The sequence below is a fragment of the Lycorma delicatula genome, chromosome 8 (assembly GCF_047948215.1).
Source record: "Lycorma delicatula isolate Av1 chromosome 8, ASM4794821v1, whole genome shotgun sequence".
Classification (NCBI taxonomy): domain Eukaryota; kingdom Metazoa; phylum Arthropoda; class Insecta; order Hemiptera; family Fulgoridae; genus Lycorma; species Lycorma delicatula.
The window spans coordinates 47,033,778-47,059,506 of NC_134462.1; the positions used below are offsets into that span (position 1 = coordinate 47,033,778).

At 28.0% G+C, this 25,729-nt stretch overlaps 1 protein-coding gene across 3 annotated transcripts; it reads right to left on the bottom strand.

The window, feature by feature from the left end:
- Positions 1-2,102: 2,102 nt before the first annotated feature.
- Positions 2,103-25,729, bottom strand: LOC142329277 (2-(3-amino-3-carboxypropyl)histidine synthase subunit 2-like). Of its 3 annotated transcripts, none has more exons than XM_075373710.1 (4): positions 21,198-21,279; positions 8,343-8,502; positions 3,998-4,184; positions 2,103-2,552 (listed from the first exon to the last, which is right to left on the bottom strand). In XM_075373710.1, the coding sequence occupies exons 1-4, from the start codon at positions 21,255-21,257 to the stop codon at positions 2,435-2,437; spliced, it is 525 nt and encodes a 174-aa protein (XP_075229825.1). In that variant the 5' UTR covers positions 21,258-21,279; the 3' UTR covers positions 2,103-2,434. The 3 variants fall into 3 exon arrangements, with proteins under 3 accessions (XP_075229825.1, XP_075229826.1, XP_075229828.1); XM_075373711.1 differs by lacking the exon at positions 21,198-21,279 and adding an exon at positions 23,390-23,498 and having other exon boundaries at positions 2,105-2,552; XM_075373713.1 differs by lacking the exon at positions 21,198-21,279 and adding an exon at positions 25,615-25,729 and having other exon boundaries at positions 2,106-2,552.

Sequence of the window (25,729 nt, forward strand, 5' to 3'; positions counted from 1 at the left end):
ACCTTCAGTATTAATTCATCTCTGATCAAATGAGCCAATTTATAGCTTGAAAACTTTAAAACACCAATAACAAAAAATAAACTCTTTAAAGAAAACAAAAAACTCTAAAAATTAAAATGTAAAAAAAAATCCTAACACTATAACTAATGTATTGTAAAATTTATAAGTGGCAGTTAAAAAATAGTATAACGGACAGCACTCAAGAAAGCTGAACAGCTACTGACTATTGTGTCTAATGCTTGAAGGAACGTAACAGGATGAGCAAGTCTATTGTTTCAACACACAGGGGAGGAGCATGTTTGCTGTTCATAAGATTTACGATACATTAGCTTTCTGGAGTTAACAACATACCAGAAATACATTGATAAAAAAACCACATAGAAGATACTTTCAAAACAGATTAATTCTGAAACTTCAATTCTTCTTATTTTAGAAGATTATGGTCTTTAGACACTAGATATAAAACATGAACAGAGAATTTTAACAGTAAGACATAACACAATTAAATTCTAAACTTTGAACATAAATGTTGTAAAATTAATGAACTTTATTTTATAACAAGACAATTAAAGAAAACATTTTATTTAATACAAGTTTAATTATAAACGAGATACATTTTTAAAGCATAAAAGGTAAAATCATTTAAAGAATTATTTTTAGCACAAAAAAGAGCAGCACGACAGCAAGAACAATGCACCTATCTATATTTATTATCCTTATTATGGATGGATTAATATAATGTGTAATCATTTTATTACGCATATCACGATGTTATACACTATAGTTCCACTATGGACTATAATACAGAGATACTCGCATTTCATTTGATTCAGGAAATGTACAGACAAAAATCATTACTGCATACTGTACACTGATCCCACCTACTGGTAGATTAGCTAACTACATACTAACACATACACAAATATCAACTAACTTTAAAATGGTTACTCAATGTCAGTGTGATCAAGACAAATGATGTGGTGATAAAATGATCGCACTGTAGAGAAATGTAGAAATTATAATTTTTTTAGAGGACAAACAATTTGTAGAAAGAACTCTTTTTGGGTTTAAAAAGAATAAGGAGTTTCTTCGCTGACTTTTTAAGATAATTTAGTAATTTTATGAACCATTGAAAACTAAACATATGAGGCACGTTATTTCGATCAGATATTGGAACAAAAAGGTGATAAAATATTTGAGACCACCTACTTACCATCAAGCTGAATTTGATGTAATTTTTTTTTTGTCTTCAGTCATTTGACTGGTTTGATGCAGCTCTCCAAGATTCCCTATCTAGTGCTAGTCATTAATTGATGTAATTAATTTGGGCAAATATAAAAAAATGATTCCACCATACAAATGACATCAATAAATGAAAAGAAATGGTCGGAAAGAAATTTAAATAACTGAATACCAAATTACAGAAAAAGTATTGTGATCATGTTTTTAAGTATTACAGTATTATGGACTATGGACATTATAATACAGTGTTTAAAAGATCTAACTTTTAAATTACTACATTTATCTTATTACAATAAATAACTGAATATTATATAGTTATGAAGGCTAAATATATATCACATGAAATAAATAAAAATAAAGTACACAAAACAAAAACAAATAATTAAATAAAATTAATAAAAACAAATTAAAACTAATAAAAAATAAAAAACAATCACAGAAGAAGCTATTTGTAGTATATAGTTTAGTCAGTATAGTTCCCTCAGTCACGAATAAAATATCCTTTCCCAATATGCATGAAAACTTCACTTACAATAGCTGTGAAATTATATCGTTGTTGTTAATTAAATACAAATAAATGAGTAGCATTTCTTACATCTCATTTCAAATATATAGGATCGTACTCGGGCATTGAGTATTTAAAATCTCATCCTTTTCCTTTCACAAACTAGATTATTCATTATCTTTTTTAACAAAAAAAAATTATTGAAGAGAATATAAATAATTTCTAAACTAGTAGACAGCAGATGCTGTATAACCAAACAGCTGAAGTTAAGAATAATACATATATTACAAATTTAAGAGATAATAAAAAAATCAAAACTGTATTTAAAAATAACTATATTTAGTCATTTTATTACATTTTTTATTACATTTCAATTTTTTTAATAAATTACATTTTTACAATTAAAATCTATATTTGTTATTATAACAATGAGATTTATAAAAGTTGAACCAAGCCAATATACTTTAATGAAAAAAAATTTAAATATTCTTGAAAATGTAAAAAAAAATGGTACAACATTTAAGCTATTTAAGATTTAATAAATCAATAAAATAGGTTTTTCAATTCTTTAACTCTCTGAAGAATTAGTGATGCAAAATTAAAATTTTAAACCTACTTTCCCAATAAGTAAAAGACTTTGTCTGCTTTTTCTATGAGTCACTCATATAATAAATTAGAATTTGTTATTTATTTTGATGCTGATTGAAGTACTTCATCACTGTAAGCTTGAGGAATACCAGAACGACCAGGCACAGATTTTGTAACTGGTACTTGACCAAGTGAAGGATCAAGTCCTTGCCAACTTCTGAAAAACAATCGCAAAAGTTAATTAATAAAAACATTAAAAAAATATATTGCTGAAATTTCAGCTAATAAGGAAGAAAAAACATTCAGAAATATAACGGGTAGGGAAAAATGTCTTCATATTTTAATGAAAAAATAAAACAAGGTCTTATTCTCTATATACACACTTCAAATAAAATTTATTAAACCAAATATAAGACAGATCAACCACCTTTTGCCATTTTTGAGGTAAATTCATAATATTATCACTGCGTGTTTCTGGACGAAAAAATGCGATAATTGAGTTTCACAGGACTCTTTTGAAGTACACTTTATACTGTTAAAAATGTATGTTAAGAGCAAACAAATAGTAGTCTTGACAGTGTAAAATCAAGACTGTACATAGTGGTTACATCAAAACTTCCCAGCCAAGCTCATTCAATTTTCGATACATCACCAATAATGTGTGTTATCTGACACGGTCATGATGAAAAAAAACAACTTTCCTATCAATCAATTCTGGTCACCTTATTTTGATTGCTTAGTGTAATTTTTCCAGTTGTTGACAGCAGAGATTAGGAATCAATCATTTGACCGAGTGGTAGTAAATCATAGTAAACAATTTCTTTCCTATCCCACATACACACAGCATCTCTTTTTTGGCATCAATCCTGGCTTTTCCATAGCGGACTTCACCTTGCTTAAACCACATCATCTTTTCAGTACCAAGGTGATCTATTTTTATTGCCCACGATGATCCATTTCAAATATAGTTTGATTTCATTTTGTTTTACCAGCAATTCAGAGATGAAAATTCGATCCATTAAATTTTTCATTATAAAATCATGTGCCACCCAAAAATCAGGCTTTTTTTTAACCAGCTTCAACAAATGGTTTAAAACGTTTTGTGATCAATTTTTAGTTCTTTACTGAAATCACTACCAACACAAGGTCCATCATTGACATCAAAATTTCCTGATTGAAAATTTCTTGAACCAGCTTTATACCACATTTACTTATACTGCACCATGTACATAACATCAAACATTTTTTTTAGCAGCCTGAGTCACATATTCTTCCTTTTTTTGTAATAGAATTTCAAAATATACTGGATTTTTGTTTTACTTCTCAATGAAAACAAAATGATCACTTCAAATTTCAAAACAGTGGCCACATTAATTTTTAAATCATTAAGTCTCTATTTTGTATTTTATTAGAAAAAAATCATTAACATTAATTAAAAATAAAATGATATCTCATTTTGTTTATATACATATGCTCAAATATAAGAGAAGAAAAATCAGTTCTACAATTTAAAAATAACCTTACAGGGCACACATATGATTGCATTAAACATACACAAATCCTTCAATGAAATTTAACTAACATGATATAATTTTACACAATTCCAGTCAAATATTAAAAGAAACACTGACAATGAATAACAAAAAAACAACAATTTTTTACCTGTTTGACAGATTTGAAGATAATTTATCAAGTGGCATATCTGCTTGCAACTGTATAGTGCCATCATCTCCAGATTGAACTGTGATATCCTCAACATCTACATTATAACGAATTTTATTACTTACTAACGACACATCAGGATCTAAATTTGTATTACTTTCTGGCAGTTCTACATAATAATTTCCACCTATAAAATATAAACACAAAAACATAATTAAAAGACTTTACTAACTGACTGTTTACTCGCATACAATAACACTTATTTTCTTAACAACAATAAGCATTTTGGTTTACTTCTGCATTTTTGTTTATTATAACACTGATTTATTTATTATTTATTTATTTATTATTCATCATCATTTGAAGAAAAATCATTGGCCTTTCAAAGACATTTAATTCAATTAAGACAAGAAAATAACTTTTTAATGGGGCAGATAGGAAATGCTGACCCCAGTTTACACTGACTTGCCACCAGATTTAACAATTAATGCTGTTAGTGATAAAACTGTTCACATAATTGTGGTTATGAAAAAATAGCAATGTACAGTCATGTTGGCAGTACTTGAAGACAGAAAAAAAAATTCCACCATTTATTGTGTTTTAGAGAAAAACCCTTCCAAAAAGTGAAAAATTACCTCCTGATGTCATTAAGTGCCAAGAAAAAGAATGGATAAATAACGTGCTAGTTTTAGAGTGGGTAAAACGTGTGTCCTCTCACACACACATTTTACCCACTCTAAAATTTTAAAAATTTTCAGTGATGGGACAGTTTCTGTGGATATGTAACAGATAATTTGAAAAAATAATACTTTGAGAAAAGTAAAACAGTGCAAGTTTGTATTCTACTGGAATGACGTCACTACCCCACCCATTCAATGTTTGTATTAATTGGCCTTTCCAAGCTCATTTGAAACATTTTTATTAAAAGTGGATGGCAACTACAGTTCTGTACTAGTACAGAAAGACTGAAAAAGCACAGTTTGACATAAATACGCAAATGGATCTAGGCTGCATGGTATCTTACTTCATATGATTAGGCGGTGTAAAGCTTCAAGAAATACTGCATTTCTAGTTGGAAGTGAAGACTACTGTTTGGAAAATGAAGACGAATCATGCCCCTGCTGAAATCATGCCCCTCCTTCTTCAGATTTACTGTATTAGTTTTGAATTTGCTTGTCTTTTAAAATGATTGTAGGATGTTGCTGCAATAAACTCTTTGTTCTTTTTCTGTTTCAGATGTTGCCTATGTGTATTTCCATATTTTTTACAGTATTTATCAATGTAACATAATTTTTTTACATAATGTAGTATTTAATGACAATTTACTTTTAAAATATATAATTTATTATTTTATTTTTATTGCACAAAAAATAAATAGAAATCAAATGAAAATTTTACGTTTTACCTTTTTTCCCAAAAACTAAACCTTAATTTTCAGGTGCCCATTATATGCAAGGACGCAAAAGACAAGGGTGTATGCAAGTTACAGTAATTAAATATGTAATTTTTCAAATAAATTACACCAATGTTTTTAACATTTATTTTTTATAAAATAAATTAATTTTATATATATACAAAGGCTGTCCCAATATAACTATCAGTAGGACTCACATTTCCAAACAATGATATCAAGAGATCCAACAGTGATATAGGAATGTAGTACAACTCATAGAGTGGACTATGAAGTAGTTTAGATGGAGAGAGAATTCTCAGTGTTATGTACATTTGAAAAAGTACATACACTTAACCACACTGTTGTATATTTACAACAATTATTCAATACACAAATCACTCTCATTACCTTTCACCGCTTGACTGCAGAAGAAATTCTGGACTTAAAAGAGTTAAGGAAGAGGTTAGCCAACTACTATATAAGGAGTATCTTGTTGGGAGTAAAACACAGATGATGAGAAAGGACTGATTTAAGCTTTTGAGATGTGAATATGGAGAACGATGGGGAAAAAAATATGAACATATAAAATGGTGACTGATAAAATAATGAACAGGATTTAAAGAAGAAAGAGCACTAATGCAAGAAGAGTACAAAAGAAAAGAAAATGGTTAGGACATGTGGTTAGAAGAAGTGGAATCTTGACAATGCTTTGAAGGAGTTAGTAAAAAGAGAAAGGAAGCAAGAAAGAAGAAGGATGAAGATAATAAACAAGGTGAACTAGAAGCTACAAAGTGATGAAGGGGAAGGTGATCAAGGACAGAAATGGATGAAGACAATGATGGTGTAAGGATCCTGCCACAGAACACCAGTTGATAATGATGATGATGATGAAACACATTTTTAGACTCTTTCTAAACTGGAAACCACTGACTGGGATACCAATAAAGTGGTTTACAGAATTAAAAGCAGATAAATGTCTGCTTTCACAGTTTTTCATATTAAAGGGGAACTTCTTTAATATAGATGGGATTGGGGAAAACAATTACTTATTACAGGGCTCAATTAGTTTTTCAGTAGATATCACAAATTAAGTATTAAATAAGACTGTAATGAACTTAAGATTTTGATGATGATAATTAAAAAATAATCCAGTTTCATCATTGCTGTTCTTTGTGTTGTAGATATGGGTCCATGGGGAAAAAACTATCCAAACTTTATACACATAGTAGCTAATAGCTTAAGCAATAATCATAACTGATTAATACATAATGCCTTAATCATACCTTAATACTAATACCTAAATCATTATTGATTATTTTTAAAATATTAATCAAGGTGACTTCATATCAATATAATGCTGAGTTCTTGCTACAACACTCCACTGCAAAATATTAAAAATTTGTTTAAAATTATTACATTAGTGGATACATGACTTAATGATGTGTAATGAGTGAAGGAAAAGTTAGACAACGGTGTAATACTTTAAAAATGGCTGTCCAAATGTGCATGACGAAGAGCAGAGTGGAGAGCCCAGTATTCAGATCGACAAAAATCATTGAACAAGTGAACCGAAAATTGCAATGTGATCGGTGATTGATGATTAGCTGATCGATTTCCGCATGTTAGAAGCACCTCTAACTACAAGATTTCACAGAAAAGCTTGAATATCACAAATTATGTACAAGATGGGCACTGAAAATGCTCACCAACCAAAAGAGCAAAGAATGTGCAGTAGATGAGCATTTTGGACCACTATTGCTATTGACAAGATAGAGATGATTTTTTTTCCCACACTGTTATGGGCGACGAGACATGGATATTCTACACCAACACAGAATCTAAACAACAGTCAATGCAGTGGCGCCATTCAAGTTCCCTAAAACCAAAGAAGTTTAAGCTATCTCCGTATTTAGTTGAAAAATGTTTGCTACTGCTTTTTGGGACGAAAAGGGCAATTTTGGACGAAATCAACCAATTTTGGTTGATTTCATGGAATATGGATCAACAATTACAGCTGATGTTTACTGCAAAATATTCTCACCAAACTGAAACGTGCAATCCAAAATTGATGATATGGAAACTATAGTCCAGCATAGTTCTCCTTTACGATCCTCCTTCACGACTAACATGTGTCCTCACACCGCTACCTTAACCAAGAAGAAGATTCAAGATTTTCATTGGGAATTTTTTTAACCACCCTCCATATAGTCCTGACCTTCAACCTAGTGACTACTTCCTCTTCTTGCAATTGAATATGTGGCTTGGTGGACAAGGGTTTGAAAACAACGAGGAACTCAAGACTGCCATTTTCAGCTGGTTCAATTTCAGGTGGCGAACTTCTATGCAGAGTAGTTAAATAAACTGGTGCAGTGTTACAAAAAGTGTTTAGAACTGAATGGCGATTATGTGGAAAAGTGAAATAGATATATAGTAAAATAAAGTGTAAGTAAAAATTTTTCTCACAAGTTATTTCTTTTAATGACCAACCTTTTACTTTATGAATGTGCCTCGTATATTATGCAAACATGACGGACATCCCTTGATGTTCCTAAAATTCTCACATAAGTTCATCACAAAATTGAAAAGTACATTTCCTTTTATAATTTTGTTTTTTAACATACTTAAATATGTATAATTTGTTCCCTTGGAAAAATGAATAGTGATGATTGTCTATAATTGACTTGAAGGAAAGAAAGCCTAACAGCAATTAATTTCTCAATATTAATTTTATTCTGGTTGGCAATCCATAACTAATACTGACTGATGATAACAATAGATGAATTTTTTGTAGCGTGTGAAAAATGCCATGCCAGGACTTGAAACAAATACTTCTGGATGAAAGACAAATCACTCCATTACAGAGATCAGCCCTTTTATGAATGAAATATTTTGTGATTAAGTTATTTAAAAATAATAATTATTTCCAAAATACAGTTAGTTTTGATACGATACCTGGTATAACATCTCTAAAATCACTGGTTGAAATTTCACTCCATGATCTTGCATCATTCAATGCCATTTCTGCTTCCATTATAGATACAACTGGCTGATAGAAGTCTTTTTTGTTTTCCAGAACTGCTTCAGGACACGATATCATTACATACATTTCTATCTAGAGAGAAGAAAATATGTTTACAAATTATAAATAAAAATAAACTCAGTACAAATGCATGATTAAAAAGTTATTATAAGCACCACACCTATTAAGAGAAATAACAGTTCAATTATGTCTTTATATAAAAAAGACCAGTCTGGTCTCTCTTCACCAAACTCTTGTCTTTACAGTTCTGATACTAAAAGGACTGCAGGTGGTTCCACTTTCATCTGTCTTACAATCTTTTATTTATGCTGGAAGTAGAGGTAAATATGATTTTGGGTAACAACTCATCATAATAATTGCCTAAATTAAAATGTATGAAAGAGATTAAAAGAGAGTTTAATCTCTTCATTTCGTTTCCACAAATGAAGAGTAGTATATGAAAACTTGGAATTACTATGAAAATAAACTAGGAGAAGAAAAAAGAGAAGAGCCAAAATGGGTGTACAGATTTTAGAGTTAAAACAGAAAATATTTTAAAACCGACACGAAAATTGGGAAGAAGGTATTAGATGTAACGATGGCAAAAGATTTAGATATTATGGAGTTGAATAAAGTTAAGTAACAGGCAAGAGCCAACAGAGAAGTAAAAATTAGATATAGATCACTATGAAGTGATAGAAGATATTGTAGAAATCAGAATGGGTTTAATTGTATAAAGGAGTAAACAAGGTTTGAGTATGAAATAACAAAAGAGATTTGTTTCAACTAGGAGAGAAGAAATTTTCAACAGAAAGATTGGATGAGATAGGTAGCCAAAGTAAAAGAGGACAAAGGTATGATTCAAAAGTTTTTCAGGAGTACCTCAACGGATAATTGATTGATTAGTAAATAAGAATCACATCAACAATTAAATTTATGCTATTATTACATAAGATTCACACACATGTGGCAGCAGCTATCTATACTTTTCTGCTTTCTACTAAATTCTACTTTCAATATAATTCCGCATTAGTGGCGTCATTACATTGATAAATAGTTCTTTCAAATGGTCATGATGGGCTTTGGTTATTAAAGTTCAATTAATGACGGACAACATCTCAGGAATGAACAGTTAAGGAATGAATCAACTTCACTAATGTGATTTACCTTTCAGTTACGTAAAAGAGAATATCATAAACAAAATAAGCTAAAAATTCTATAATTTCAGTAAGAAAAGATTTATTGGTAATTACAAAGTAAAGTAGATTTCACGGGAAAAATCAACAAAACTTAAACAGAAATTTAAAAATGAGTTCAATATTTTATTTTCAAAAGTTGGACCAATGTAAAATTTTATTTATAAAAGCAAACTCAGCACATTTATAATATTTATGCAGTGTTAATAATAGCAGTTTTATTATTTCTTTAACTATTTTAAGTGATCAGTTTTATCATTTACAATAATTATTTTCTAGGATAGAATTTCATTATACCAAATTTTGAAATACTTACATTTACAATATTAAAATTTAGTTTGGTTTTAATGTGTTTTTGTTTAATTTCGTAATATTAATTAAAAATACAATTTGCTCATTATAGACTTTTACAATAAATTAATGTGGCTTGGTCATTATTGGTCAGTTAAATGGAAGCCTACTGTAATTTTGTTTATCACATATATTAGTTTTAAATTAAAAAGGTTTATTTTATTTGTTATCATGTGCTTTATCAACTTGATTAAGATCGCATCAATAACAGAACATATTCTACAGTCTATATTATTGAATCAATTATCACTGTTTCAATTAATTCAGAATATTAGAATTCTAGTATTTTTATTAGGATGATTTATAGAATATGTATAGAGCTGTCCATTAATTATGTAAACAGGCTTAACCAAATCTTACATTGGGAATGAATAATACTCTTAAGTAAAATTGCTGGAAGAAATCTATAAATATCCACCTTTTAGTAGGTAAAAATATAATAAAATTGTGTATATGTGTGTAACATTTATAAACAAATAATCTTGCAAGTTCATGCGTGTATTTACATCAAATTAGATGTAAATTCATTTTTAAAATTTTTTCTTTTGTTAATAACCTTATGAACAATTGAAAAAAATTACTACATTTAAGTTTTGTTAAACTTTTTTGTCAATCTTAATGATGAAAATTGTTTTGAAACTGTAAACTTCTGATATTAAAAACCAAACCAAATATTATAAACATGTTCTTAATAACTTCAAAATATTTTCAGTTCCCTTGAGACCATCCTTGGTTTCATCTGATGTTATTGCTGTTTTTTTTTTAATTTAATTAATTTTTTTTAAGTAGCAAACAAATTTAAGGTGTGTAAATGAATAAATTTTGGATTTGATTCTTAACTGTTCATTTAATACTAACATATATATTTGTAAAGAGATGATTGTAAGAGCAACTGAAAATATTTCAATCATTAAAAAATGAATAAAAGATATATTTTTATTCCCAAAATATCTCTGATATGATTCAACAATTTAATGGTTTATAATAAAAAAATAAAATAAAATAAATAAATAACTGAACATCTTTAAAAAATTAAATGTTTTATAAAAAAAAAAAATTGGTAAAGAATTTGCTGTAAACCTCTCTTGGTTGTAGGGAGTCTAAAACCATAATGTTGTACTTATGTAATTATAAATAGATAGCCTGCATGAATTATTTTTAAAATAATAAAAAACATTTAAGTATATGCAAGTGTAAAATATTTAAATTACAAATGTCATAAGTGTTAGTGTATAAGTAGTGTTTTTTATTTATATTTATTAAGAGAGAAAATCTTGTAATTTTAAAGAGAAATGATTCTGCTAATGATGCTTCTTAAAAATTAAATAAAAAACAATTCCCTGTTATTATAATACGTTTTTTTTTATAACTTTAACAAATAATATAAAATAAAATGATATACATCAATTATTAACAATAACTACATATATTAATACATATATTAATTTTACAATTAAATTATACTTATTAAACTATAAAAATTATATTTTATTATCCTAATTACCTAATAATAGTAGTAATGATAAATTACCTACACTATCATAATAATGCATTATACAATTAATTTTATGTACACGTTAAAATATACCATGCAATGCACAATATTATTAATTTATAAATTAAAAAAAAAGTAATTCAACTAACATATATTACATAAATTTTAGGATACATATATATATATATATATATGTATACATATAATTATTAAAATACTTTGGTTTTTTTAAAAATATTATTCTTGCCCTCATATCTACAATTACTGAAAGTATTATAAAGCAATAAAAGTTATACTGACAAACTTATTTTATCTATGTTAATATCATCAAAATCAAAATAAAATTATTCATGCTCAGTAATTAAAATAATACTATCTCAAAGATAATATAAAGTACAATATTATTTAATTTATAATTATTATTACTAATTATTATTATCAGAGAAGTCAAAATCAGCAATACGTTGGTATAAATAAATTAGGCCTGTTTATTGAATTAAGTTTTGTAATACATATGTTTTAAATAATAATCCATAATAATATAATTTATTAGAATATACGTTTTCTGAAGCTGTACAAAAAGTCACTGAATAATATTTAAGAAATTATTTATATTATTTTCTTAATAATATAACATGGAAATTACACGTTAACTGCCTGTCTTAATGAATATAAAAATAAATAACATTTAATTAATAATTGTAATAAAAATGATTCATTCATAGAACTGGATAAACAGAAAGAAGGATAGAAAACAATTCTAGTAACAAAAAATACATATAATTAGATTAACAAAAAATTAATAAAATACTTTTTTTTTTCTTTTAATAATACAATTCCATTAATTAAGTCATTAATTTCTACGAATATTTAAACAACTACAAAAAAAAAAAAATATGGCATACGAATAAGGATCTTACAATTCTTCAATCTATATTTTTTTAAATTATCTAAGAATTTATATTAACTTATGATTTTACTTTAAAAAAAAACTATTCATAAAATGAGCTATTAAAAAATAATAGTTACTAATTAGATAAACCTGAATTTTCTGCATCTACTTTTAATGTGAACTTAAATTAATGTTTTAAAAGTTATTTTTTATTGTATTATATTTTTATCAGCATCATTACTCATTAATTTAATTAATATTCTTATGTTAATATAAATGATAACAATTTCTTTAGTAATCCTGCTCTGATGCAAGGTTTTACAAATTCTTGATCTTTGAAGTCAAATGTTGAAGCAGTTCCTTTTTGTCATTCATAAAGTAGCAGATCTACCATATCTGAGATTATCTATATAATACATAAATAACGTATGAACTGAGTAATGCTAACCTTATTTACTTAACTGTTTAATAAATCAACATGAAATCTTCAGAAGAAAAAAGGTCTGTCTGAGCATGTATTCTTTCACCCCCAATACACCTATCCAGAACTTTCAAGGCTTTGACTAATATTTATAATTATTTTAATTATCATTTGGGGTCGATATTATATCTTGCTTTTTTGGTGGGTGGGGGGGAGGATTGTTATATCTTGCATTAAAAGTCATTTAATGACCTTGGAATTTAAATTTCTTTTAAAACTGAAAAATATTTTTTAACAAAAAATCTTATTCTTGTTAGAAGAATATTGATTTCATAAACATTATTCTGTCTTGGCCAGCAAATCTACAATCGCACACCTTTTAATTTAAAATGATGTTTTTAGATTTTTCTTCAGTGTACAACATATATAGAAAATACTAAAATTGTTTATAATAAAAAAAAAGATAACAAAAAAGAATAACAAGGGTTTTAAAACAGATGTGTAAACAAAATTAATTTATTTGAAATGTAACTCCATCTTTATACCTACTCATTCTGGCAAGAAGTAAGTGATATTTAACACAATTTACACATAATAAATTAATCGCTTCAATATAACTATCAACTGTGAGGGCAATCTTAAAAGAAAACCATTCAGCATTTTTGCTGATAGAGGTAAGCAAACTTGTGGAACAGGTTCACTGGTTTGTTGATTTTTTCGCTATGCCATTGTATAGCTGTTTATATATGAGTTATAGTCTTAAAATTAATAAGAAAGTTGACATTTCTGCTGATTGTGAAATCTAAGTAGCAATTGTTTTGGACTGGCTAAAATTCAAGTGCAATTGGTTATTGTGTATGATTTTAACCTAATTATCAAAAGAAATATGTAAAAAAGGTTTTAAAATATTCTGGGGCAGTAGAGTGAATGGAAATGATTTTCAAGAAACCTTGATTGTAATTGTAGCTTGAAAATGAACATAGATAATAAATTTGTCTCAGTCACCATTTTGCAGAATGGAAAATTGATTTTACTATACGTTTCCAAAGAGTAATTCTTGATAAAATTATTCATCAAAAATTCTATGGATTATATACTGTTACGTTATCTGAAGTCCTCATTTGCTATGCAGAAAGTAATGAATTTCTGTATTGGGTAGTTATCAGAGATGAAACAAGCTGTTTGTATAGTACTCTATAAACAAAATGCTGTGGAGGGTTATCACCCTCATTCAAAAAAAAGAAAGAATTTGCAATCTTCAGTCGATTAACTTTTATTATAAGGAACAACAATTACAAGCCTATTGTGAAACAGTTCAGAAGTTGCACTGTGCTATCCAAAATCAAATCAGTCAATTATTGTATTCTGGATGAACCTCTGAGCAACTCCTGTTTTTTCAAATCATTGACATTTTTGGGAGACAAATTACTAATGATTGATGTAATGAAAGAGTGGTTGAATTGAATGGTGGGAATGAGAATGAAAAGAGCACTGAAGCTAATTATTAAAATAAATGCATCAATGATGGCAGCATACTTTACTGTAGACTATAAGATACATTGTTTTGATACGAAAATGTTTTTAACAGTATTAGTTTCCTAATTAATGATTTATATAAAATTAAACAGTCTACTTAGTAAATAGTAATTATATTTCAAGTGAATGAAAACTAATTGAAGCCCAATGTAATCTTTTCAAATTATTTTCTAAAAGAAGCAAGTAAATACAGAGGGGTAAAAAAAGTACTCATTATTTGTAATTAAATAATATCTAAACAAAAAGACTTAAACTCTCTAATGTGTGTAGTGTAAGGCATTAAATTTATCATGGTAGGCGGAGCTGGCAACTTATGCTGTGCATGCACAGGTGGTTGGTCATGGAATGAGGCAGTCATATTAGCCAGTGCAGCAGAAGACAGTCAAGTAGCAGTAATCGCTGAGGTTCATTTATCGTTTGTTGAACACAAGGCTGTACTGAAGTGGTACGGGAAGTACAAGAACATTCATGAGGTACAACAGCAGTGGCATGGGAGTTTGGAACACCGCCACCAACCCATCGAACAATTGCCTGCATTCATGATAAATTCAAAGCCAACGGAACTGTTAAAGATGTGCACAAGGAAAGATCACTGCAAAAATCAGTGAACCAGGGTGAGGTGAGCCGGTCAAGTGTCAGATGCATTCTGAAGAGTGCAAAGTGAAACATTCCAAGACTGCTACATGCGATGAATAAGGATGAACCAGATCAAAGGACCGAATACTGTGAATGGTTTCAGCACACTGTTGTTGAGGATGAGAAATTTGTAGGGAAGTTTGTGTGGACTGACAAGGTGAAATTCAAACTTAACGGTACTGTGAATTGCCACAATAGTGTCTAGTAGGCTCTAGTGTGGTGTGGTCTATCAGTGCGTGGTTTGACTGTTCCCTTCTTCTTCGAGGGTACCATAACTGGTGATAGTATCTTGATATACTTCAGACAAGGATTTTGCCTGCCATCCAAAACCTGTATGGTGATGAACTTTTTTATATGCAACAAGTCCCGCCTTACTACCATTGAGATGTCAGGTTGTACCTTGATAAAACTCTACCCGGACGGTGGGTGGGTCGAAGAGGTGCTGTTGAGTAACCACCTTGGTCTCCTGATTTGACTTCTTTGGACTTCTACCTCTAGGGGAATCAAGAATGATGTGTATCGAGAAAAACCAGCAACAATCAATGAGCTACGTGAAAAAATCATAGTCATGTGCTGCCGTAACCCCTAGATGCACTAAAAGCTGTAGTTCAGTGTGCACTTTGGCACCATGGGCATTGTTTAGAAGGGCCATTTCGAACACATACCATAACCTTCACTAAGTGCCAAAAATCTTTTTTTTCACATCAAGTCAAATTTGTCACAAGATATGGACTAGCAAATAGTGAGTACATTTTTTTGGACCCCTCTTATAAAGCATTATAGATGATTAATACTGTCCTCAAACACTAATAAATTATTAAAATTAAGTTATCTGTATTTTTATTTAAAATTACTATTTAATTGTAAAAGGACATCAAAAAAATATCTCCTTTAACAGCAACTATACTCAAATATCTACCATATATTACGAAAAGAACTACAAGGTGGAAAGCAAACTTTTTTTAAATATAACAGTAAAATAAAATATTAATTTTTCTTCTATGTAACAAACAAAAATTAGTAACCTAGAATTATTACATTACAGCATCCTTGAAGTAACATATTTTGGAAGTAAAATGAATATTAATGCTAAAAAAAAACAACAAAACTTTAAAATGTTTACAATACTAAAAACAATCTTAAAACTACATTACATAATTAAAAGTAAAAAAAAATTTTGGAATTTGATTAAAATTAACAAACTACTTTTATATAAATATAGTTAGGATTTTTTTTTTGTAATTCTATACCTTTTTTAATTAGAAATAATAAGTTTCTCATTATAGATAATAAATGATTGTATTCAAATACAGAATAATCTACTACAAATAGTAAAATAAGAAAGATTATTATTAAAAATTAACAAAAACCTAATTATGGAAAAATCCCATAGTGCACTAAATCTTAGTAGATTACACAAACACATTTGTTGAAACAGTATTTTTTAATGAGACATGAGGAGGTATGAAATATTATTTTTTTATTGAAATTCTTAAACTGGAAATAGTTATAACAACTTCCAATAAATTTTTTTTCCAAATTAGTAGCCAATGACTGCAAAATAAAAATTACATTATCATTATATAAATACATAATTGCAAAAGAATATGGCATTTTAATACATGTGCAATGAAATATTCAAGTGTCAAAAAAACCTGTTTTTATAAAACATGAGATCTGTCATGCCCTTGTATAAGTACAGCAAAATCTCCACAAAATGGAATCTCCTTAAAACATACGGTTTCCCAAGTTCCAATTTATTTTAATAGAAATTAATCTCTTAAAGGCAGAAAACTCTGTTTATACAAAAATTAAGAAAAATGGAATTTACTTTTAAATTCACATATTAAGTTTATTCTATAAAGAGGAAAGAAAATAAAAGAATGGAATAGTCCGTAACAAAATAAAGTGATTAAAAAATAGATTGTACACAAACCATAATTTGTAACATAATAAATGTAATAGATGACTAATTGTTGTTTAGTACAAGATACGCTGATATATTTATGGATCCAACTTCTGGCCAATAAGCCGATGATCATTAATAAAGTACGGTAGCAAGCGACAGCTTATGTAAACAATCAATTTTTTTTTTTACTATGCTCTTGTGACTGAAACTATTATGACATTTATAAAAAAAATTAGTTACTTCTGTTTAACGCTTCTTGATAATGATAACCAATTATTTCTTAGAATTTCTACTTAATTGAAAATAATTTTATTCAGTGCCATGAACACTGTAAATGGAAGCAGTAATAGTTTCTATTTTGTTGTGAACATTTATCATTGTTCTGGTTTTTCTTTTTAGTTGTTTGATAACCATTTAGTTTAAATACAGTACTTTATATTTTTTTTAAATTTATAAAATTATTTTATTTTAGAATCAGTGTTAGTTCATGTTATGTTTTAGGATGGTGTATTTCTTATTTTTTTAGTGTAACTTTCAAGGAAAATATAATATACTTGAAGATAGAAATAAGTGTTTTACATTTGTGAAATATCTGTGTATTGAAACAGTCCTCACTATCACTTTGGTAAGTCAAAATTTATACAGTAAACAATTTAATACGTATTCTTAAAAATAACCTGTTTCACAGTTTTTAAAAACTAACAAATAATGTAATCTATACACAGTTAATAAGTTTTTGGAATATTCCAAACACATATTATTATCTAACTTCATTTTATATTGGTGTAATTTATTCCACAAATCCTTAGTATAAATTAGCTTGAGTTTTAATGAAACTTTCTTACTCTGTACTGTCAAGATTCTATTTTAGGGAGGTTTTACTGTACCTTTATTGTTGAATATGATCTCTAAAATAAGCTTGCTTACATTTATTTACTAAAGTCAAGTTACTTTACCAACTGATTTATTGAAGCAGCTATGTACATACATAATAAAACAGTATGTAGTAAAAACAGATTTACATTAAAAAATATCAATGTATATTAAAACAAGCTGGCCAATAAACAAATTATTTCATTCCAAATAACATTTAAAAGGCTTTTAGAAAAAAAAAATCAGTGCACAATAGATACCACTGATTATACATTTCACATCCATACATAATATCAAGGTAAATGCAATGAGATGATTTAGATAATATAAATACAATGACTGATTAAACTGAAAGATAAATTAATATATGTATATTTTTATAATTTATGACCCTACTCTGCTTTCTGTTTAAGTACTAAACACATTATTCTGAGATGTGGTATGGAGTAACCTATATTTTATAAAGCTAATGTCATTTCAGGTAATGTAAAACTTATTAGTTATTTTGGTTAAATATTTTTATTTAACAAAATTTGTTGTAGACTGACTAGTTTTCTAAACAAACACCAAATTTTATCTTTTAAACAGGAGTCTGTTAAACACCTTATAGTTCAGTTGAATATGGATACTAAATCATACCACATAATTCTGGGGATAAGCAAGGTTGTTTCTATAGAACTCTTGTTCTATTCCAAATGTTTTTCTCTTAATTTCTGGAGAAAAATCAATTTTGGTGGAAGAATTATTCATCAGTAATGTGCAGCTTCCCTGGAGAGGAGCTTCAGCTACTCTAACCAATCATTTTCCTTTTCCTTCAACCTTATTTTAGATTCTGTAAGTGTTAAGTTAGAGTACTTATTACCTTTACACTGAAAATTCTGAATCTATATAGCAGTTCATCTATCATGTAATGTTTTGGGTGGTTCACTGGATCAATCTGTAAATTCTGTTTCCTGTCCATTGATAAAAGAATTATATCTGTTTAAGTGCCTGTAGGTAAACACAATTCAATTATGCATTGCTCATAGTATCCTCTAGACTGGCAATAATCAAATCAGGAAGGTAAATAGATACCAAGAATCTTTACAGAAGGGTTGAAATGAACTGCAATTTGATTAATTTATACGGGGTTTAATTTCCTTGGGATGAAAAAAATTGATTTCTAAATCAATTATTTAGTAAAATAGTACCCAATAATCACAATTCTTAGACAAACTGAAGAATGCAGTTCTGAATAGCGTTATCCCCATAGAAAAATATACAGATCTCCTGAATAAAACTTACATTATTAAACTAATACATCATATCATTAATCAATGTAAATTCAAAGCCACATAACTCATTTTTACAAAACCATTAGTTTATTATTAAAGAATTAAATTTACTTTATATTGAACTGTTACACTTATGTCACTTATTATTACAATAATATGTTACACTTATTATTTATAATAATAACACTTTTTATTATTATTAGTAATTTTTTTTTACTATAATCCTGTGACTGAAACTATTGACATTTATAAAAAAAATTAGTTCTGTTTAACATTTCTTGATAATTGTAATAATCCAGATTAACTCCTTAATGATTCATTATTATTTAGTTAAAATCATGTGCTTTAACTTAAGTAAATTTCATTTCTAATAAATTATTTAATTACATGAAAATAGATCATATTGTTATAAAATTTATATCATTTTTTGTTCACAAAAAAAGTAATTATGTCTAAATGACATTTCCTGGTAATATATCAATAGTCAACAAAAATTTTATCTTACAGGTCAGTTTATATATAGCAAGAAGTACACTTTTTTTAATATGCTAAATTTAAGGTATAATTTATTTAATAAAATAAATGTATATACACATTCATACTACAAATTTAAAATCAATAATTTAAATGCAAAGAGTTGAAATTATAAATGCAAAAAATAAATTAAATGGTACAACTGAATATAACTTCTAGAATCCTTGCACACAACTTCAGTATTATATCATATTGAAGAATAGCAACATATTAAGACTCCTTTCTGTCTACCGTAATCAGACATATAATATCACCTGATTTTACATACTGCTGGTTAAGTAGTAGTACTAATTAACTTGCATGATCTTATTGTTTTATATATAGATCATAATTTTACACTATTTCTCCTTTTCCTAATCCCTGATCACTTCTTTTTTATAACTGGTACTATGGATTGTAACTTTGATCCTGTCAGCTTCTCCTGGCTGAGGATTCAGAACCTGGCTAGTTCTTCCATACTAACTGGTAGGAACCTGCCTATGTACTGACTTGGAGACTTTCTTTCCTTCACATCAGGCTGCACAATAAGCCTGATGGCTGAAGTACCTGTTTAATTAATCTGGGTCTCCTAATCCTCCCCCCCAAAAAAAACAAAAACAAAATGGTAACATCAATATGGATAGTTGTGTTATTATTGTTATGATTTTTTAAATATTTCTATTCTATAAAAACATTACAGAATGATAGTAGAACCCAACACATAGGTCATGATAAAAATAAAATAAATATTTAAAAAATTATCTTGTGTTATTAATTAATATACTACAAAAATATCAAATAAATCAATTTAAATGCATATTAAGTATGAATCAACTGTGTATAGTAATTATCTGTGTGGTTTGGGTCAGGTCAGCTGATATTTTTTCCATTCCTCTCTAAAGCTTATTTGCTGCTAGCTGTACTAATTTGCAAGCATAGCTAATTACTTATAGCAGTAACATTATAAATATAATCTTAATACATAAAAGTGTGATAAATGCATTTTTCTACTTATTTCACCAAACAAGTCTAAAAAAAAAAAAAATGGGTAAAACTTCAATGAATTCAAAACTGCTTATAATTTCTCACATGCCAGTCACCTATCATAACTAACTATTTTGGTTTATTTTATTCCTTTACTAGAGTGATATATTTTTTACTTATTTTCTATAACTCTACAGCTGAATATAAAATACTTTATTTCAAAATTTCATTAAATAAATAAACAATAAATTGAATTTTTGTCCCGATGTAACTTGAATCTAAAATATACATTTATAAGTTTATTTTATGAGTTTCATTTATAAGTTGCGTAGAATATAATATAAGATGAATTAGGTCAAAGAATGACCTTGGAACTTAATATTCAAGAGTAAATCTAAATCTACTTTATACATCAAGCGCATAAGCACTCGTATATTTCAGAAGTAAAAAAATTAATATAGATGTAAGCAATCCTCACAGTGGAACATCTGTCACATCAGGAATAAAATGCTGTGCATTAGCTAAACATAACAATTTAAAAAAAAAAAAAGAGTAGTAATGCTGAAGTAAATATATGTATGGCACTTAGAAAATCAAAAACTTACTTCTTCACTTTTAACTGCCCCTGTAATTTTTAACAAATTCAATTATGTACAACAATTAATATGAAATACAACCAAAATATTTAAAGACTTAAAATAAACTTACGAGAAGCCTTAGTGTTCTTCCGGTATACAGTCTTCGGAAATTTTTTACTGTTAGCTGCATTTCAGATTTCACTTCAATTGCAATAGTTTATGGAACAGTCTAGTTAATGGAACATGTTTAAAAATCTCTCTAACATTAAAAATAAATTTAACCACCTTTATGAGGCTAAATTTAACACTAACACATCTACAGTATTAAGCATGTCAAAAAATTATTTTTATAAATAAAATATGCATAGATTCAATATAACACATATAGGAAAACTGTGATAGTTCGTTAATTATTACCATTTAACAAAGAATCAAATGGTTGTTAAAAAGTTAAAAAATCTGAACAAAAAACTAAGAAAACTCAGCAGACATGTTTTATTACTTTTTTTTTAATAAAAACATAATACCTCTGAAAAATAAAAGTTAGCGATTTTCTATTCCATTTTTAGTAAATACAAGAGAATGAAAAAAGAAACCTCATTAGGAAAAAATTCCTGTAATATACAATAACATATAAAGTAGTTAGTTGTAATAACTATAACTGACAGAGAATTAGTACACTCCAAGAATAAATAACCAATAAGAGAAGTATATTAAACATTTTTTTTTATAAGAATGAACAGTCTTTTTCAGTAAATTTATATTGCACTAATAAATAATTCATATTAATCAGTATTTATCTGATTTCTAAACAAATAGTTGATACTAGATTCAACTGAATTTGTAAAACCCAAATTGATTACCCACATCTCTCTTAAGAAATATATTTCTAAAAATTTCCCGTGTTGTTAAAATTAAACTGATCAAAGTATGCTCAACACATATAATAAAATAAAATGATCTATTATTTTACCTGTTCTGAATGTGCTTCCAAATCCTAAGATTTGTCATTAGTTAGTAAAATATCAAGAAAATGTTTATTATAAATAAAACCTCAGTGAATTAACATATCAAAAGTGGAATGATCTTAAATTTAAACTTATATTGATAATTAAATATTGCAAGTTATGCCAATTTATTATTTTTAAATACACCATTTTAATAGTAATGAGTTTATTAATGTTAAACTAATTATAAAATCAATACAGTTCTTATAAAATAAAAATAAAATATACAATTATGACCATATATATATGTTCATTGAATGTTCATATGAATATATGTTCATTGGATGGGTCAAATAGCTTTATAAAGTAAAAAATAAAACCATTTAATCCTACATGTTATTAACAATAAATAATCATTATTTTTCAAAACACAATTAAGTATTACAGTTTTATATTTCTAAAAATCACTCTAACCATTGTACTTTTCAATTAAAAATTGCCTGTATTATATACCGATATATATTATAACATATCCCAGATCTACCCAATCACATAATTTATTAATAAATATTGATTTTCTAAACAAACTCACTTTAATTCCTACAAAGATTGGACATACTGCTATAAAGTGAAATAAATCATCTATTTAGAGGGCCCAAGACTCGCATGGAATAATTGTTTTTAACAGCAATAACGTCTGTGTTTTGAGAACTACAGGAGAATGAATGTTAACTGACAAAATGGAATCTTGGAAATGCTGTGTGGTGGTTACTTGCAAAAAATCTTAACTAATACACATTGTTTTACATGACTAACAATTATAATTCAGATACTAAAACTCAGAAAATATACAGAAACTTGAAAATAGATTTCAAAGATAATTGTTTAGAATTGTCAGAATAATGAAAGGTTTGTGCGAGTTGTAATGAAGTTAAGGGGAGAGTTTAAAATTATTTTCAAACAGGTGGAATCCATCCTTTCCGCTACACCTACCTCAACATAAAAATCTTAAATGGCAATAGTTACATTTAATTGCATTAATTGATAACCCAAAAAAAATAATGAACTTTGGTGAAAAGGAAATTAAAATCTGCCCAACCATTTGCTTGAAACTAGAAAACAATTAGCGGTAGAATGTTGAAATTTTGGATTTACAACTGTTGTAACATCTAGTTGTTCACCTCTCCTTTTGATTGCAAACAACTAAATCAAACGTGTCAAAAAAAGGCCAAAATCCTAAACATTTGGATTTTGACCTTTTTCTAAAAAAAACCCTCATTGAGAGCTTTTCAACGATACATAATGGTACTTGTTTTCATCGGTTCCAGAGTTATAGCCAAATAAAGTTTTAATTAATAAAATATTTGGAACTTACAAGCGTTAGGCACATCGGTTCGAATCCGACTTAAATGTTCATATATTTATTTTTTCCTAATTTAAATATATTGATTTATTATTAATAATTAACCTCAGATTGTAGAAGATTTACAAAAAATAACAGTTGAATAATAACAATAAAAAACAATAATATGAAAAAATCAGAAGTTATTAGTGGAATAAAATTTTGTATACTTTCCGGTTTTAATTCAAACATTTTTGTGGAGATTAATAATTAATTATTAATAAATCAATACAAGGCTATATTTTAAATGAAATTTTTATATAATAAAGAGATAATTCAGTTTTCATTGTTTAGATTTCAAATTCTAAATCTAGAAAGATTGTTGTCGCAAACATGAATAAAACTAGAATTGATAATAAAAATGGGCTTAATTCAAAAGAAATAATGAATAAGCTTTAGTTTTTATCAAATTATTTTATTTACGGGTCTCTAAATAAAGTAGACACTAGTTTTTTTTTGGCAGCCAAAGTGACAACACTGCAAAGTTACATAAACATATGGTTACATGAACAGCTGATTTATATTAGGTATTAATATTTTTGTCTATTGTTCTCACATGAGACGTAAACAAACTTTTCGTGAAATGAGTTCTTGTGCGTTACAAAAATGAGTGATACTATAATTATGAGCAACGTTGTGCAATTAGGTTTTGTTTTAAACTCGGTGAGACTGCTGCTGAAACTTTTTCAAAATTAAAACGGGCGTATGGAAATGATGCTCTGTCACAAGCTCAAGTTTTTAAGTGGTTTAAAGCATTTTCAAACTATTACACATATTTGTATGTATAATCACCTACACGTACGTATAATCTCCTCCATTGTTGAAGAATTTAACACATATATAGCGATCTATTAGTATACCGATCATTTTACATATTCTCCATACAACATTCATAAAATATGTATTTAACATTAGTTATAAGAGGGTATTCATAAAATATGTATTTAACATTAGTTATAAGAGGGTAGCTTACCTTAGTTATGTTCAGTTAGGTTATGTTGATACAAGGTGTGGCATTTGCACCCCATCTCGTGGTAAACGCGTCTTCCCATATCAACTGATTTGGAAGTCGAGAGTTCCAGCGTTCAAATCCAAGTAAAGTCAGATTAGAATACTAGATCGTGGATACCGGTGTTCTTTGGTGGCTAGGTTTCAATTAACCACACATCTCAGGAATGGTCGAACTGAGACTGTACAAGACTACACTTCATTTACACTTATACATATCATCCTTTGAAGTATTATCTGAACGGTAATTACCGGAGGCTAAACAGGAAAAAGAAAGGCATGGCATTTTCACACACGCTACAAATCATTCATCTCATCCTCTGAAGCAATACCTAACGGTGGATCCGGAGGTTAAACAAGAGAAAACAAAAGGTTAGGTTGATATAATATATAACCTAGTCGGAGGCGGTCCCTCCGACCCCCTCCCCCCCAAAAAAATGGTTTGACCCCTTTCTTGGGGGATTTCCCGCAAGCCAGAAATGCAACACTTGCTTATCGCAATCCAAACGCATGCGTTAAAGACAGTTAAAGGGCATTCCAAGAATCTTCATAAAGTTTTCAAGTTCTTTTGCTAGAATCAGCTAGTACTGGAAAAGGGGATGAAATAAAAATCTTAGCGATGTATTATGATAATAAATGTTCTGAATCTGTCCTCCAACCGGAGTATCTTATTTGGTGCGAGGAGATGAAGTTATTAAATTTAAAATACGATCTAGAAATTATTGAAATATTTGATCGTTGCAATAAATAATATTTGCCGAATATCAATTTTCTCTTACAAGTTTTACCGACTCTTCCGGTAACATGTACTAATGAACGCTCGTTTTCCACAATAGTCAAAACGATTGCGCGCACACACACACACACATATATATATATTTTAATTTGAATTCAAAACTTTTCGGGATTGCAGAGAAAGGCGCTACTACCCGCCATGGTGTGTGTGTGTGTGTGTGTGTGTGTGTGTGTGTGTGTGTGTGTGCATGCGTGTGTATTTGAGATCAATGTCAACAATTATTTCAAGTTTTTTATTATTTTCTCATTAGGTTTTGTCGTTTAATAAAAAAAAAAAAAAAATTCTGAAACTTAAACTATATACATTAATACAAAAATAAAGCCTGAAGTTTGCTTACTTCTTAACTTACTTCTTACTTTTCTTAATATAAAATATTATTATTAAAAGAACTTACCCGGTTTACATGTTGAATTATTTTCTGAATGGTCGTTTAGATTCATTTAAAATATTCCTAAATATACTGAGTAAGTAAACAAAATTTGATACGGCTTCAATAACGACGCTACAGA

Bases quoted from the DNA above. Each gene is read 5' to 3' on its own strand.
- LOC142329277 (XM_075373710.1), bottom strand. From the start codon at position 21,257: ATGCAGCTAACAGTAAAAAATTTCCGAAGACTGTATACCGGAAGAACA. The intron at 4,185-8,342 runs GTATCGTATCAA...TATATTTTATAG, and splicing joins TTTTAGAGATGTTATACCAG to GTGGAAATTATTATGTAGAA. The intron at 2,553-3,997 runs GTAAAAAATTGT...ATTGTTTTTCAG, and splicing joins TCTTCAAATCTGTCAAACAG to AAGTTGGCAAGGACTTGATC.